The sequence below is a fragment of the Triturus cristatus genome, chromosome 11 (assembly GCF_964204655.1).
Source record: "Triturus cristatus chromosome 11, aTriCri1.1, whole genome shotgun sequence".
NCBI classification, from domain to species: Eukaryota; Metazoa; Chordata; class Amphibia; order Caudata; family Salamandridae; genus Triturus; species Triturus cristatus.
In genome coordinates, this window is record NC_140594.1 from 315,885,964 (window position 1) to 315,902,656 (window position 16,693).

General features: G+C 46.0%; 1 protein-coding gene across 1 annotated transcript in view; it reads right to left on the reverse strand.

Annotated features, from left to right (window-relative positions):
• The window catches only part of LOC146784115 (tyrosinase-like), a 79,083-nt gene that overhangs the window by 1,465 nt on the left and 60,925 nt on the right, over positions 1-16,693 (reverse strand). Inside the window, exon 4 of the mRNA XM_085632902.1 lies at positions 8,637-8,778. Within this exon, the coding sequence (XP_085489028.1) occupies positions 8,637-8,778 (142 nt within the window). The remainder of the gene's footprint in view (positions 1-8,636; positions 8,779-16,693) is intronic.

Genomic DNA, 16,693 nt, shown 5'->3' on the forward strand with positions numbered 1-16,693 from the left:
CAGCGAAGTTCTAGATACTAATTGAATCTAAGAGTTTTTGCATGCATTTGATTGCGAAGAAGCTAACAGGTTACTGCCTAATTTATCTTAATTAATGTAGAATTCAACTTCTGAGAGCTGCATTTATACCTCACAAGAGACCGTTGCATTACTGAGAAAATGTACATTTATAAGAAGTATTGGAATGAGACTTTGGATAAAGTTTTCATTTTACCAGCAACATGCCCTGCCTTCTGTTTTCCTTACTTGCGGAAAGTGATATTACATTCATTGCTTGTGGTGCCCATCAAGGGTGTAGGAACATGAAAGTCAATATGTATGTCAATCGGAAGCTCCTTGTACCTTTTCTCATATTGGGTGCCCCATCACCCCTTGGAGAAGTCACAGTCACGTCCGTGGCTGCAGCATTTAGGCAGAGATCTCATTGGGCAGCTGCAGAACAGGCCAGGCTCTCTGTGGTGGAGCAGATCGAATGACATCTAATCCTTCATTCAAGGACCTCGGGTTCAATGAGCAGGAGCCAACAGTGGAAGGTGTAAGAATATCACAGGTAGCGGTTATAGTCGATGGGAAAAAGACATTGACTATTGCAGAGGGAAACATTCTGGTGAAGTTTTTCCTCATGCTCATTTAGAGGACAGCAAAGCGGGTTGTGACACTTGTGGAGCACATAGCCTTACATGTGAGGTTGATAACAGGCATCAGCCTATAACTAGTGCCAAAACTAAAGTTTAGTAATATAAAAAAGAGCTGCTTATTTACCATTGCACCAACCAGGGGAGTCGTGAACACTCCACTGTAGCAGCTACAGCAGGGGTGGGGCTCTTCTGTCTACAACTGGGTAGACAAAGGTTCATACTTATTGCTGTAAATGAATACAGTGTCAATAGAAGAGCAAGCAGGAGCAAAGAGGGACGAAAGATGGGCAAATAGAAAAGGGAAAAAAGGAAGGAGTAATGAATTGAAGGAAGGGTAAAAGGAAGGATGGATGAGTGGGTGGATGAATGAGTGGGTGGATAGGTGGATGTATAGGTGAAAGGATGACAGAATAAAGGGATGGATGATCGAATGAGTGAGCGAATGGGTAGGTGGATGGGTAGGTGGACGAATGACAGAGTAAAGGGATGCATGGATAGGTGGATGGACAGGTAGAAGGATGGCAGAATAAAAGGATGCATGAGTGAATAAATGGGTGGATGGACAGAGGAAAGGATGGCAGAGTAAAGAAATGGATTGATAGGTGTATGGACAGATGAAAGGATGACAGAGTAAAGGGATGGATGGATGAGTGGGTGAAAGGATGAGTAAATGGGTCGCACAGTGGATTGACATGTGAGGGGTGATGGATTGATGGCAGGATGGGTGGATGGCAGAGTGGATGCATGGATAGGAGACTGGATGATGGATGGATGGATAGCACAGTGGATGGGTGGATGAATGAATGAAAGGACATCTGGATGGATGCTGGATAGACAGCAGAGTGGATAGATGGATGTATGGATGGCTGAATGTGTAGCAGAATGGATGGATAGATGGACTAGGGAAATATTGAATGTTGGATGAAAGAATAAATGGTTGACAGAATATAAACCTGAAATAGTGGATATCAGTAGGTGGATGGAAGAGTGAAAGTATGAATGAATAGGTACTTGGATGGAAGAGTCAATGGATCTCTTCAAGGGAGGGTTGGTCTCACTTGCTTTGCTTGCTTGGTGTCAACAGAGCTTTAGTTCAAAGTTGGGGGGTAGTTAATTTTATGGCTACTCCCTTAACACCAACAACCCCAGTGACAGTAGTCAGTGGTAGCCTCATACTGTAATAGGCAAAAGAGTCAAGGGAGTCCAAAATAAACACATTTGGAGAAATTGTGGGCATAGGAATGTATTCAGAGACTAGTAAACGGGAGTGTAGAGGTAAGGAGAGAGCTTCAGAAAAAGAAGAAGGCACATAACACTCTGTGCATGCATGTTTTGAGATATAACATTGAATGCTGAAAAGTCTGAGATGGTCTCTACTGTTATTCCAGGCCTACGTAGAAGTGGTAACATAATGTCATGCAGCTCAGTCCAACTGCAAGCTAGCGATTTATACTCCGATACATGAGTGTATGTATGTTTATATGGTATTCCTATAGCACAAAACTAGTCAAAAGTCAGTAGAGGACTTCACAGGCTCAAAGACAAACATAAAGTCAATGAGTATTAGGAAAGGTAGCTGGACAGATATTGCATTGTGTTGTAGTGTTCTTTGAAAAGGTGAGTCTTCAACTCTTTCATAAATAAGAGCAGCTTTTTTGAGGGGGGAGCCTGCTGAAAAATCAGATCTTTTTCCAGATCTTAGGTGCGTAGATGCAAAAAGACTGTATCTTTGTTTGTTTCTTTGTTATACTTCTTAGTCTGCAGTCTGATGATGTCCCAATGTGCGTGTGCGGAACCACCAGAGAAACAAGATAAAGGGTTTGTACATCATGCAGCTGGTTTTGTGATCATATTTCTTATCACACTGGATTATATATGCTGTGGAGTGTAGGATGCCTTTAAGGTTTACCAGTGCAGAGTTTGGGAGGCCATGGAATAGGATGTTATCACCATCCAGATGCAAGGGTATGAGTGGCTGAACAGCAGTCCTGAAGTTGTGTTTGGAAATATATGGTTTCACTTTATTTAGAGAAGGGAAATGGTACCAGGCCGTCAGTAGTTTTTCTTTGGTTTGGCAATGTGTTCCTTGAGGGTGAGGTTGGTATCCAAGGTGAATCCGAGAGACTTGGCACCCACTGAAAGTTTGGGTGCGAAGCTGTGAAGGGTTATGTCATTGAGCCAGATGTGTGCTGTGTCCTGTGTGTTGTTCTTGGCAAATAACTGGAATTTTGTCTTGGTTAGGTTGAGCTTTAGGTAGGCTCTGGTCATCCACGTCTGGTGTGCAGGCAGTATTTGAGGCATTGGATGCTGAAGTAAAAAAATACTTTAAAGTAAAGTTGTGTATCATATGCATATTGGTGAATCTTAAATGTTATTACTTATGAATGGAGCACCAGGGGGGTCCATGCATAGGTGGAAAATGACAGCAGACAGTATTAACCCCTGGGGAACTCCAACGGTGAGATGGATCTTTGGGGATCTGGAGGTGCTTATGTGAACAAACTTGTGTTGGTTGTAAAGGTAGAAGGAGAACCAGTGAAGGACATTGAAGGTGAATCCCATTTGAGACCCTGGAGTATATATGAGGGTGGGATGCAGTGAAGTCATCTGAGAAGTCCAGCAATATCAGGAGGCAGGGATCATCTTCATTTGTGGTCAAGAGTGCATAGTCCATGGTGTGTAAATTAGCAGTCCACTTGCTGCGTATGATCTGAAGCCACATTGAAAGTTAGACTAGAGATGGTTAGCATTGTGACTCATATGATAGTTTCAGTAAAACACTTGACCTTGAATATGTCTTGCATTAGAGATAGTGCCAGATCCCATCCCAAAATCTGTGGGCCAGAACATCTCAACCATTCTTAATGCACAGGATATTCTGCAGTCGTCTTCTTCAACTGACATGCTGATGTTGGAAGCCAAACCAAAAGCGAGTTAATGCATCTGGCTTAGGCTAGCAATGAGGTTGGAGTCTGGTTTGATGGATGTGTGTATAGTCCTGGCTTTGAACTGCTTATATAGTCTGGCAAATGGGCAGCAGGATGACACAGGAGCCGTAGTTGCTTAGGTTTTGAAAGTACAGAACATACAGAGCTCGATTAAAAAGTCTTGGTAAAGCCAGCATTGTATCAGCCCTTAAGCAGCCACTGAGTGAGCATGTTGGCCCCTTCCACTTATAAGCCACAGTCTGCTAATAATAGCAATCTTGTTGAAGAAATGATTAAAAACTTAAAGTAATGTGACAATTAGCAAATATGAAGTGTTGGAGAAACATTAAAAGGACATCCATACCTTATTTATCAACCTAGAAAACCTTGTATTGATAACTGAAACTCTGGTGGACAACTGTGGAGTAACAGACTGGAAGACCGAAACATCCCTAGTTCAATGAAGGTATGAAATGTTTAGAAAATCAACTCAAATGAACTGCACTTCTTTTGCTGCAGTTGCTTTAATATTGCCATCTACCAATAACGTTTCTTTAAGAATGGAATGACAAATGTTTAGGCGATGATTTATTGGAGAATATCCATTACCGAAGGTTGTAATCTGTGGCAGAGAGAACCATTTTACCCAAATATATGAAGCTCTATTATAGCTTTATAGCCTGCTGCTGTGAGCTATATCAGTTGTTGAAGGCAGTGAGCTCAAGTTAAGAGCCCCAGCTGCAACCAAGGTTGCAGCACTGCATCATGGTAAAGGGACAGCAGAACAGTCGTATCTATTAACTTATGGTGCTGTATCTTTCTTCTTCTGAGCTGACACACTTTGGACTGCATTGCACCATGCAGTCAAACTTGCACTCTAGTGAAAGGGTACCTGCATGATATCTAGCAAAGGTTTTGTGCTTGACCCATCCAGTAACAAATACTATGCTTTGACATAGTTTAATACTTTTCCTATGATGTATGTGTACTGTACATTACAGCACACTTGCAACGTTTTAACATTTTTGATAAAAGAAAACTTTTCTCCTGCCTTGAGGAGCCTTACTTTTATGGTGTAAAGCTTTGCCTACCTTTTCTGTTGCTAGAGCTTTGTATCAAAAACCTTGAGTGGTTGCATGGCAATGCCCGAATACCAGTTAGTGAGGAAAAAGGTTCTCCCTGTGTTACTTATAGGCCCTAGAGGAGGGAGTAGATAAAATAAATATAGTAGGGAAACCTCTATACTGGCCTATACATTTAAATGAGATCTAGCTAGATTCAACATTGCCAAAAAATAGCTGCCAAATATCATATCATGTCATATTGTTATTCACTGTAAGCAAATTCCAAATCCTTTATAATTTTTAAACCAAGTTTATTTTCGCTTTTTATCATTTAAGCTTTATATCACATGTAATTAAGACAAACAAACCATTTTTTTGGTGTTTTTTTTAAAACAGAATGATTTTTCTACCCACTATAATTTTAGTACAAACATATAACGTGCTTCATATTATGAAGAGACATCCTAGACATAAGAGACATAAAATTCACTTACTACTCATTCACACTACCATTCGTACAAATAGGTAAACACTATCTAAAAAGAGAAAAATTAGGAAGGGGGAATGAAGGACTTCGCAAATTTGTTTTCAGCACAGTGATACTGAAGATTGATATCTCCCATTCTGGTGTTTTGGAGAAAGAATTCCCGCTTTTTTCAATCCATCTCAGCACACGACGACATTGAGACCAATTTGAGGGCCCTTCTGCGCCCGTCCGTGCCTGGACCGCACCCAGCGCCAGAACCCCTGGACCCCGCACCCCCCGCAACGCCAGACTGCACTACGACGCAAGCACCCTCCACGCACTCAATACCAGATGAGACCACCCCTGCTACCGGGCCACCCCGAAACACACCCAGGGGCCTTTCACCTGCCGGAACTGCAGATTCACCAGCATCCAACCCTCCACACCACCAGCCAGAGAACACAACCACCTCCGCTGCATCCTCCTCAACACCCGCTCCGCTCGCAAGCACGCCATCGAACTCTGGGACCTCCTAGACTCCACCGCCCCCGACGTCGCCTTCCTGACGGAGACCTGGCTGAACGCCACCTCAGCACCAGACATCGCCATAGCCATCCCACAGGGCTACAAGATCTCCCACAGAGACCGCACCAACGGAGTGGGAGGAGGAATCACCTTCATCCACAAAGACTCCATCAAAATCTCAACAAACACCGATGACACCCTCACCACCGCCGAGCACATGCACTTCCAGATTCACACCGACCCCAACACCACCCTCAGAGGAACTCTCATCTACAGACCTCCCGGACCCCGCCCACAGTTCAGTGACACCATCGCCGACCTCATCAGCACCCACGCCCTCGCTTCCACGGACTACATCCTCCTTGGGGACCTGAACTTCCACCTCGAGAACAACAACGACGCCAACTCCACCGCCCTGATCGACAACCTCGCCAACCTCGGACTCAAACAGCTCGTAACGACACCTACTCACACCGCTGGACACACGCTCGACCCCATCTTCTCCGCAAGTCCACACCACCGAACCACACTGGACCGACCACAGATGCGTCCACTACACCTTCAGAAAACCCACCACACACCACCTCACCCAACAGCTACCACACCGCTGCTGGGGCAAGGTCACCGGGGACCAACTGACTACCGCCCTCGCCCTGAGACCACCCACCGACCCCCACCAACCCAGACACCGGCACGACCAACCTCACACAGTGGATCAACGACTGCGCCAACACCCTCGCCCCTCTCAAGACCTCTACAACCAACCACACCAACAAGAAAGCCGCCTGGTTCACCGAGGACCTCCGGATCTCCAAGCACACCTGTCGGAAGCTGGAGAAGAAATGGCTCCACGACCGAACACCAGACAACTACACAGCCCTCAAGAGCACCACCCGCAGACACCACCAACTCATCAGGACCGCCAAGAAGACCGCCTTCAAGGACCGCCTAGACAACAACGCACACAACACCAAAGAGCTCTTCAGCATCGTGATAGAACTCTCCAACCCCAGCTCTAACACCAATGACATCCCGCCATCTCAAGACCTGTGCGACTCCCTGGCCACCTTCTTCCACCGCAAGATCACCGACATCCACGACAGCTTCAACTCTGACCCCCCCGCACCCACCACCGAGTTCACCACCCCTGCGACTACCACTCGCACCAGTCGCCTGACCGTCTGGTCCAGCGTCAGCGATGAAGACACCATCAAAACCATGAACTCCATCCACTCCGGATCCCCATCGGACCCCTGCCCTCACCACGTCTTCAACAAAGCCAGCGCAACCATCGCGCCCCACCTCCGGAAAACAATCAACTGTTCCTTCGAGACAGCAACCTTCCCAGTAAGCTGGAAGCACGCCAAGATCAACGCCCTTCTGAAGAAGCCCAAGGCGGACCCCAAGGACCTCAAGAACTTCCGGCCCATCTCCCTGCTCCCTTTCCCGGCAAAAGTGACCGAGATGATTGTCAACAAACAGCTGACCCGCTACTTCGAAGTTAACAACATCCTGGACCCTTCACAATCCGGTTTTCGCAGCAACCACAGCACCGAGACCGCCCTCATCGCCGCCACTGACGACATCCGGACCCTGATGGACAAAGGAGAAATAGCCGCCCTCATCCTCCTGGACCTATCAACAGCCTTTGACACGGTCTGCCACCGCACCCTATCAGCACGCCTCCATGACGCCGGTATCCAAGAGAAGGCCCTGACCTGGACCACATCCTTCCTCTCCGGTAGAACACAGAGCGTCCGCCTCCCACCCTTCCGCTGCAAAACCACTGAGATCATCTGCGGCGTCCTACAAGGATCCTCCCTCAGCCCGACGCTGTTCAATATCTACATGGCCCCCCTCGCCCACGTCGCACGACAACACAACCTCAACATCATCTCCTACGCCGAAGACACCCAGCTGATCATATCCCTCACCGAAGATCCCCACACCACCAAAGCTAACCTCCACAGAGGAATGAAGGCCGTAGCCGACTGGATGAAGGACAGCAGACTGAAGCTGAACTCAGACAAGACAGAGGTCCTCATCCTCGGACCCACCCCATCAGCCTGGGATGACTCTTGGTGGGCCACGTCACTAGGCACAGCCCCGGAACCCACGGACCACACACGCAACCTTGGGGTCATCCTCGACTCCACTCTCTCCATGACCAGGCAAGTCAGCGCCGTCTCCGCATCCTGCTTCAACACCCTCCGTATGCTCCGCAGGATCTTCAAATGGATCCCCCTCGACACGAGAAAAAACGTTACCCAGGCCCTCATCACCAACAGACTCGACTACGGGAACGCCCTCTACTCAGGAACTACAAACAAGCTCCTGAGACCACTCCAACGCATCCAGATCGCTTCGGCCCGACTCATCCTCGACGTCCCCCGCCGCAGCCACATCACACTCCACCTGAGAGGCCTGCACTGGCTCCCCGTCAACAAAAGGATCACCTTCAAGCTCCTGATCCACGCATACAAAGCACTGCACAACACCGGACCCACCTACCTCAACAACCGACTCCGCTTCCACACCCCCACCCGAAGCCTCCGCTCAGCCAACCTCGCCCTCGCCACAGTCCCTCGCATCCGAAAAACCACCGGCGGCGGCAGATCCTTCTCCTACCTCGCCGCCAAGACCTGGAACACTCTCCCCACCATCCTACGACAGACCCAGGACCTGCTGGCTTTCAGAAGACTCCTCAAGACCTGGCTCTTCGACCAGTAGCACCCCCCCCTCCCCAGCGCCTTGAGACCCTCTCGGGTATGTAGCGCGCTTTACAAATGCAGTGATTGATTGATTGATTGATTGATTGATTTAATACTGTCTATAAATGTGCTTACTAACTTTATTATATTTATACTGTTTCTTCAGATTTCGTGGTTAATTTGCTACTTTGCCCCTCTTCAATTCTGAATGGGATTTATGGTCTTGAAAATGGCAACTAGGTGCAAACGAATAGCATGAACTTGCAATGCTTCTCTTAAAGTTCTGTAGGATCGTGCACACTTACATATCTACTTGCGCATGGTGCAGGTAAAACATTGGATCATTGGCAGAAATTGGGACTTGTCCCATTTTTCCTGTCATGAGGTCATGCACCAGGTTATGCATGCTCACCCGAGCTGTCACCCCATCATCTGGATCCATAAATCCTAAACAGGAAAGAAAAGGATAATATCAACAGGAAACACACTCCTAGCACAATATGAGTCATTCAGCTCAAAAAAGCGACTCTGAGAGTTGGGGAAAAATTCCAAAACCAGTGGCAGCTCCTCCGCTAAGCCGGAGGAGTGTCGCCCCACTGCTATTTCAGCAGTGCAAAAAAGAAAATGATAATAACAGGATGTCATTATAATTTTTTTTTCTATGCGGGAGTAAGGCGGGGCTGGGCTCTGTGACACCAGAGCAGGGTAGGAGTAGTTTGCACTCCTCTAAGTGCACATGGCGGTTTGGCCGGCCCTATAGGGATGTTCTCCATTGTGTTGCGTTGCACAACCCCGTGGAGAACAGACCCTCGCTCCCAGGCACTGCCTGAGCATCCAAACAGGATGCTCAGACCAATCAAGCAGCGTCGTAATTTTTCTTTTTCGTTACAGAGTTTTATATAGCATGAACTTGACCCGAATCGGGTATCAGAGCACTTTACATAGCACCAGTTGCATTACATGAGGACGTATTCATTTTTGTTAGGCACAGGGAGATTACGTGATTTGCCCAGAATCACAGGATGTTCAGCGTCATTGCCGAGACTCGAACCCAGTTCCCCAGATTCGAGGTCGACCGCCCTAGCCATTAGGTCAACTCCTCTTGGCTGGGAGAGTCCGGAAACCTGGGTGCTTCTGGAGCTTCCAGCAGACCGAGGATGGACGTGAGGCATGTGGCAGAGAAGGTATGTTTATTTAAAATAAATGCAATAAACTCCCCGTCCCACCACCCCCGTTCCGAGGCTGCCACCACTGGATGGATTGATGAGTGTGTGGATGAAATAGTGGGTGGATGGATAGGTGAAAGGATGGCAGTGTAATGGGATGGCCGGTTGAAGGAGTGAGCAAATGGACGGGCGGATGGGCAGGTGAATGAATGGCAGAGTAAAGGGATGGATTAATGAATGAGTGGATGAATGGATGAATGGGTGGATGGACAGATAAAAGGATGGCAGAGTAAAGAAATGGATGGATAGGTGGTTGACATATGAAAGGATGGCAGAGTAAAGGGATGGATGAGTTGGTGAAAGGACGAGTGAATGGGTCGCAAGGTGGACTCGCAAGGTGAATGGATGGATGTGTGAATTGATTGCAGGGAGGATGAATAGAATGATAGATGGCAGAGCTGATGGATTGATGGCAGGGTTGATGGATGGATGGCAGTTAGGATGGATAAGAGACCGGGTGATGGATGGACAGCAGAGTGGATGGATCGCTGGATGGATGCTGGATGGATGGCAGATTGGAAGAATAGATGGACTGATGGATAGTAGAGTGGATGGATGGATAGAAAGCAGAGTGGATGATTAGCGGAGTGGATGGATGAATGTCAGGCTGAGTGGATAGATAGATCAATGAATGGCAGAGTGGATGCATAGATGGACTGGGGAAAGATTCAATCTTGGATGAGAGAATGAATGGATGGCAGAATATGAAGGTGAAATAGTGGATATTCTAGGGTGGATGGAAGGGTAAAAGTATGAATGGATAGATAGTTGGATGGAAGAGACAAGGGTCCTCTTCTAGGGAGGGTTGGTCTCACATGTTCTGCTTGCTTGGCGCCATCAGACCTTCAATTAAAAGTGGGGGGTATTTAATTATCTGGCAACTCCCTTGCACTCAAGCACCTGCGGCCACCCAGACAGCACTGAACAATCATCTGGAGCACATTGTGATATCCTGGTTCAGGCACGCAATGCCCATTGGGCTGAATGGGCTTCTGCCTCCCCTCCTTCCCCCGGGCTGCTGCAGCTGTGGGCTCGGCTGGGCAGTGTCAGGAGTTTTTGACAGGTTTTTAAAGACCATTTGCATATTTACATACCTTCTTTGTAAACTGGTTACCGAGGCTCAGGTATTTTTCTGGTTCCAGTACCCCTGGGCCCCCACTCTGCCTATTCCTTACATTGTATTTTACATTTACTGCTGTAGTGTGAGAATGCATTTCATGAAAAGGAATATAAAGTAGGGTTTACAAAAGAAAAATGCCAGCCATGTGTTGTTTGAAGAGCCTGCAAAAACCTTGTTTTGACACTAAATAGGGTTATAAATAAAAAGTATGTATTCATTTGTAATGTGACTTCTCTGTCTTTGTTCCCTTTAATTATTAGTCATGGATCATTCAGGCAGCCCTAGAACACAATTAAAAGTGCTTTTTATTTATATTTGCTGTAACAAGTATGGACAGATAAGTGTTAAAAAAACAGCTTTAGGTGACTGCTTATTTTTGTATCGTCTGGGACATCAAAATAATAAGCTGGCGACCCTAATCATAAGACTGGAAGTTTGTTGCAGGAGCAGCACATTATTTATTTCCTCATCCTCGATCCCTGATTAATGTCATAATACCAGGGCTTTAAGTAGGCCGGGTCCTGCCGGTTCTCAGCACCAGCAGTTTGTTAAAGCAGGCGCCAAGACGGGTCCCTATCAGGCTTTCCATTTTAACCCTTACTCTCAGACTGGACAAAAGAAATCTTCACTCTGCAGCAGTTCACTGTTTTGATGTAACTTATATTTTTTTCAGTTCTGTATTGCTAAACTTGAAGTGCTTTACATGAGCACCAACAAGGACATCTTCATTTATTTTTTGGTAGGCACGGACGATTAAGTGATTTGCCCAGAAACACAGGATGTTGAGCCGATGCTGAGACTCAAACCTGCTTCCTCAGCTCCAAAGTTGGCAGCTCTAGCCATTATGCCACAACCTATTGCACAAGAACTAAAGCATTTTTGATATTATATACAACGGGTGAGCAGTAAGGCTTTATCAGAGGGTAGTGTTAAGCATTTATTGTAAACACAAGAAATGATGTCACACACTCAAAGACTGGACTCAGACCAATTTGTTTGTATAAAAATATGATTTAGTTATTTTATTTCTAAAACCAAGCCAGACCTGGTGCAGGTAAGTGAAATAATACTTTGCAAAATCTTATGCAGTGATTTACAGTTGAATGCAGGTTCAAATGCAGTTGGTTGATTTACAGGTAAGTAAACAGTTCAAAATTACTTTTCAGTTACTTTACAGATTACTGTGCACATTACTTTTTAAATTACTTTTGCTAATCAGTGTAATATGCCTTGATATCACTCTGAGACATTTCTTAGACAAAAGGTAAGTAATTCAGTTTTTACACATATGAAGTTTATCAATGTTTCATACAAACCAACTCCACACAGAAGAATTTTCAAGGAAAAGCAGTCAATGCAATCTTAAGGGACGAAATTAAGTTATTGGTTTGCAGGTAAGTACTGGTTTGTGGGAGTTGGTATTCTGGGGTTAGAACCAGGGTTCCCCCAGGGTCGAGGATGCACTCTCAGAACACCCTCAGCAGCACTAGGGCGGCTGGGTGCAGAGTGCTGAGGCCCAATGTTATCCAATGGGGGATAGGGGGCCTCCGGTTGGTGGCTGCTCACAAGCAGGCCACAAGGTTGTGGGAGCAAAGCTCCTGGTGTTAGGCTCAGGGCAAAGGGGGGTTCGAGTTAGCATACAAGGTGCATCCACAGCGCAAAGGGGCAGCCGGGTGCAGGGTGCTGTTTTGGCATCGGGTGCCCTGTTGTTTTCAATGGGGATTGCCGATTTTGTTTTTTGGCTGCAGGCTCGGTCCAGGAAGACTTCCAGGAGGAGCCAACAGCGGGCAGTTAAGTTGGAGGGCTCGGGACGTAGGTGCACCTCGGGTTCTCTTCTCCAGAGCGGCTGGATGCAGGGGTGTCTTTTGAGTTCAGATTTCACCTTACCGGGCCGCTCGCGGTTGTGAGGGCCCCCGTGCAAAGGTTTCAGGTGACGTCAGGGAGTCCTGAAGGGGGGGGTTACAATGTCTAAAAATGGACTTAGACACTGTAGAGGTACAGTGTTCATGCAACTGTACCCTCACAAGTGGTATTGTGTTACCCAGCTAGAGGGGTGTCTTACCTATACCCTAGGCACTGTGTTGAAGGCATGGCAAACAGGAATGTGTGCCATGTCAAATCTTCACTTTTCTCTGCACCAAAACACGCAGCCTGCAATGGCAGTGTATGTGTGTTAAGTTCAGGACCTCTAAGGGTGACCCAATATGTGCTGCAGCCCTTAGAGGCCTTCCCTGGTCACCGTGCCCTTGGTACCCATGGTACATTTTGTGAGGGACTTACATTTGGCCAGACAGGTGCCAATTGGGGGTACAAAGGTACAGTTTTGGGAAAGAACACAGGCCCTGGGAACCTGATTGGCAGAGACTCAGGGCACATCAGATCAAAGTGCATTAGAATTCTAGCAAAAAGTGTGGGGGGTTACTGCAACAGAAACCCAGCTTCCTACACTTCCCACTTAAAGCCCTGCATAATAGCAATAGTTTAACTTATATCTGAAACTCTATGCCGCCATCAATAACATGCTTAGTTACTTCAAGTGTCTGGGAATGCACCCTGCATTCAGACAACTCACTCCTCATTCTCGCCCTTCACTTTCACGCTCACCGTGCACTTACAGCGATCACAATGCACTCACACTGATCACCTTGCATTCACACCATTCACCTGCTCACCCTGCACTCACATCGATCACTCTGCACTCACAATGCACTTGCGCTGTTCACCCTGTACCTTACCCTGTAGTCACATGAACACACTACTCACGCGCACTCATGTGACACTTCATCCACCTGTCCCCCACACTGCTCAATCTTCAATCTCACTCAAACAAGCACATCACTAACCATGCATTTATTCATCCCACTCTGCACTTACATCCGCACCATATGGTCACCTCACTCACCCTGCAGTCACTCCCCTTACCATACTCTCACTGTCGCATCGCTCTCCATGTACTCACATGGGCACTTCTGCCCACATAGTGCAGAGGATTAATGTGCCTGCTACAAAGAACGTGCACCATGCAGATCACAGAAATGAGTGTGTGTACTGTGAGTAGCACGCACTATAAAAAAAAAAAAAATTGTCAGAAAGGTGCTATAGAGAGATGAGGTGCATTGGTGGTGAGTGGTACTGAAGGAATTCATGGAAAAGGAGAAAATTGGGGAAGGGGCACCCCAAAAAAATGTTTCACCATGTGCGACCAGTGCTAGGGCCAGCCCTGGCTGGGAGTGTTAGCCACCCCCCGCGAAGTTCAGGTCTAGTTGCGCCCCTGTCCTGGTCAGTGACTCTGCTCTGTCCCTGATATGCCTGCACAACATTTACTGCCTCCATTTTAAGTAATTCCTTGGCTTTTCTTCAAACTTGTACCTTTCCCATACATCTTACTACTGACAACAGACTTCCTCTGTTTTTGTCTGTGTGTGATTGTAGCTAATCCTCGGGCTCCACAAGATCTACGAGTACTGATGATTATCCCGGTATCTCCTTGAGGGATCCAAACATCGGCTGTTCTCACGGGCCCTATTTGTACTGTTCATCAATCTTTAATGGGCCGCGCTTTTCTTGTTTTAGATATGCACTTTAATAACTATTATCATATTTGCTTATCAGACATAAGAAAGCACTGAGAAAGCTCTGTCACATTCACTTACTGCGCCAATGTTGATGATTTGTAGTTTTCCTTTTGTTACAAATAAATATCCATTTGGTATACAAGACTGATGATATTGTTTGTCTAGGCACCACTGTCTTGATATAATAATTCTTTTTTTTTTTAAAGCATCCTCTGTCCATTTAATGAAGGTCGGCTACAATGCAGGCTGTTTTGTGATCCCAAATGCAGTAATGGAGGTTCGCTCTCCCTTCTAGACTACCATCTGTGCATGCATAAGAATTTGATAGGATTCATAGTGTGAATCCTGCCTGGTTAACATTAATGGGGAATCCTAGCAAATGTCACTTTTGCACAGTGACATATTAGTGCTACCACAGAACAAAAATATCTTGGGGTCAAATCATAGATGCTGGGCAAAATTGCACCTACAATGTGCCTGAGGATAGTACATCTGGCCCTCTCTTACAACACACACAATCATCCACGAGCAGATTGTAGGCAAGACCTTGCACACAGCGCAGACATCTCACACATTAGGCAATTAACTTGTTTCCATTAGCACAATACACCAGTGGTTCCCCAACTGTGCGACATGGCTCACTGGGGAGCCAGGAAACCTAGCATGGGGAGCCGCGCACCAAGCACTTTAATGCATTTAATGTTGAAGGGTCTGTTGGCTTCAGTTAAACTAATTAGACTTAAACGCATGATGTTGATGAAGATAAGTTATGTTACGTAGATTTATACAGCGCAGCATTTACCGGGGGTGTTTTGGTGCTAATAGAAGGCAAAGTAAGAGAACATGCAGGTTAAAAAGCCAGGTCTTGAGGAGCTTTCTAAAAGCCGGCAAAGAGGGTGCAGATCTAATGTGGAGAGGAAGGGCGTTCCAGAGCTTAGACACTCCTACTTGGAAGCTACTATCTCCCAATCTAGCTTTCTTGAACCTGGAAGGAGTATCAGAGTATGAACCCAAAGATTTGAGGTTCCTCTTCGGAATATACCATGAAAATGAGTTTCTTAAAAATTCTGGACCAATGCCATGTATGGCCTTACACATGAGACAGAGTGTTTTAAATTTAATGCGGTTTCTGACTGTCAACCAGTGTAGTTCTTTTATGGCAGAAGTAGCGGACTGATATTTTGGCAAGTTTAGCAGGAGTCTGGCAGCTGGATTCTGCAGCACCTGTAATTTGTTTAAATGTTGTTTCTGCAGGTTGGAGTAGAGGCCATTACAATAATCAATTCTAGATAAAATGAGTGATGAGATGACGGTTTGCCGTGCACTAACTGGAATATAGGGCAGAATCCTTCTGATGATTTTTAGCATATTATAGGAAGTGATCTGCCTAAAGCTGTAAACTTAGTGCTTAATTGATGGCATGTCGAGGGAGATGACTTCCATATTTCACTGGATGCCCATGTTCCAACACTCCCAAAGTAAGCAGAAGATGCCTGATTTATTTTGTTAGACTCTTTAATAGTTTCGTTTTTCCCCAAATGCATCTTACACCAATGAAAGTTATCAGGAAAGTACAGTTGTCCTATTAAACACACTAGGAATATTTAAGTATTGACATTTGTACTTGAATCATAGGTCCTTCCAGTACACATTTCTTTCAGTACACACACATTTCCAGACAGGCCTGCACTGTACTTGAGCACAGGGAAGCAAAACACCATATATGGTATAATGCCAATATTTGGAAGCAAGAAAGAGGGGCGTTTTAAAAAAAATTTGAGGAATTAGTTTTACTTGCATTGATTTGGAGGCAATTTTAGGGAGGAGACAGCAAAAGTAAACCTGTATGTGTTGAAAAAATCGTGAGTCACCCTGCTGAGACTGGTGGGTTGGTACGTATAACATGGGTAGAAATGGAGGCAATTTTAGGGAGGAGACAGCAAAAGTAAACCTGTATGTGTTGAAAAAATCGTGAGTCACCCTGCTGAGACAGGTGGATTGGCACGTATAACATGGGTAGAAATGGAAGTGCATGCAAATATTCTTCAAGCATACAAACACTTTGGCAATGGGGCCTACATGCATAGGGGTTCTAACTGTAAGTGGGATAAAAATTGAGGGGTTACTCTAAAAAAGGCATGGGCAAAGAAGTGTAACTAGGAATATTTCATTAGAGGCGCCACCTTAGTAATACGAAACACCCTGCATATTGGATTATAATGCCTTCATCAGCTTCATCCCAATTATTTTCAGGGAGAAAAATGCAAGTACTCCCGAGGCCAGGCTTACATCCACCCCACCCTTAAAAAAAAAGTAACAGTGGGGAGCCACGGACAATGGCCAATGGGTCAAGGGAGCTGTAGGTCGAAAATGTTTGGGAACCACTGACCTATACGGACACCTCTATAGTCAATGTCTTACTATAAAGCACTGTACATATT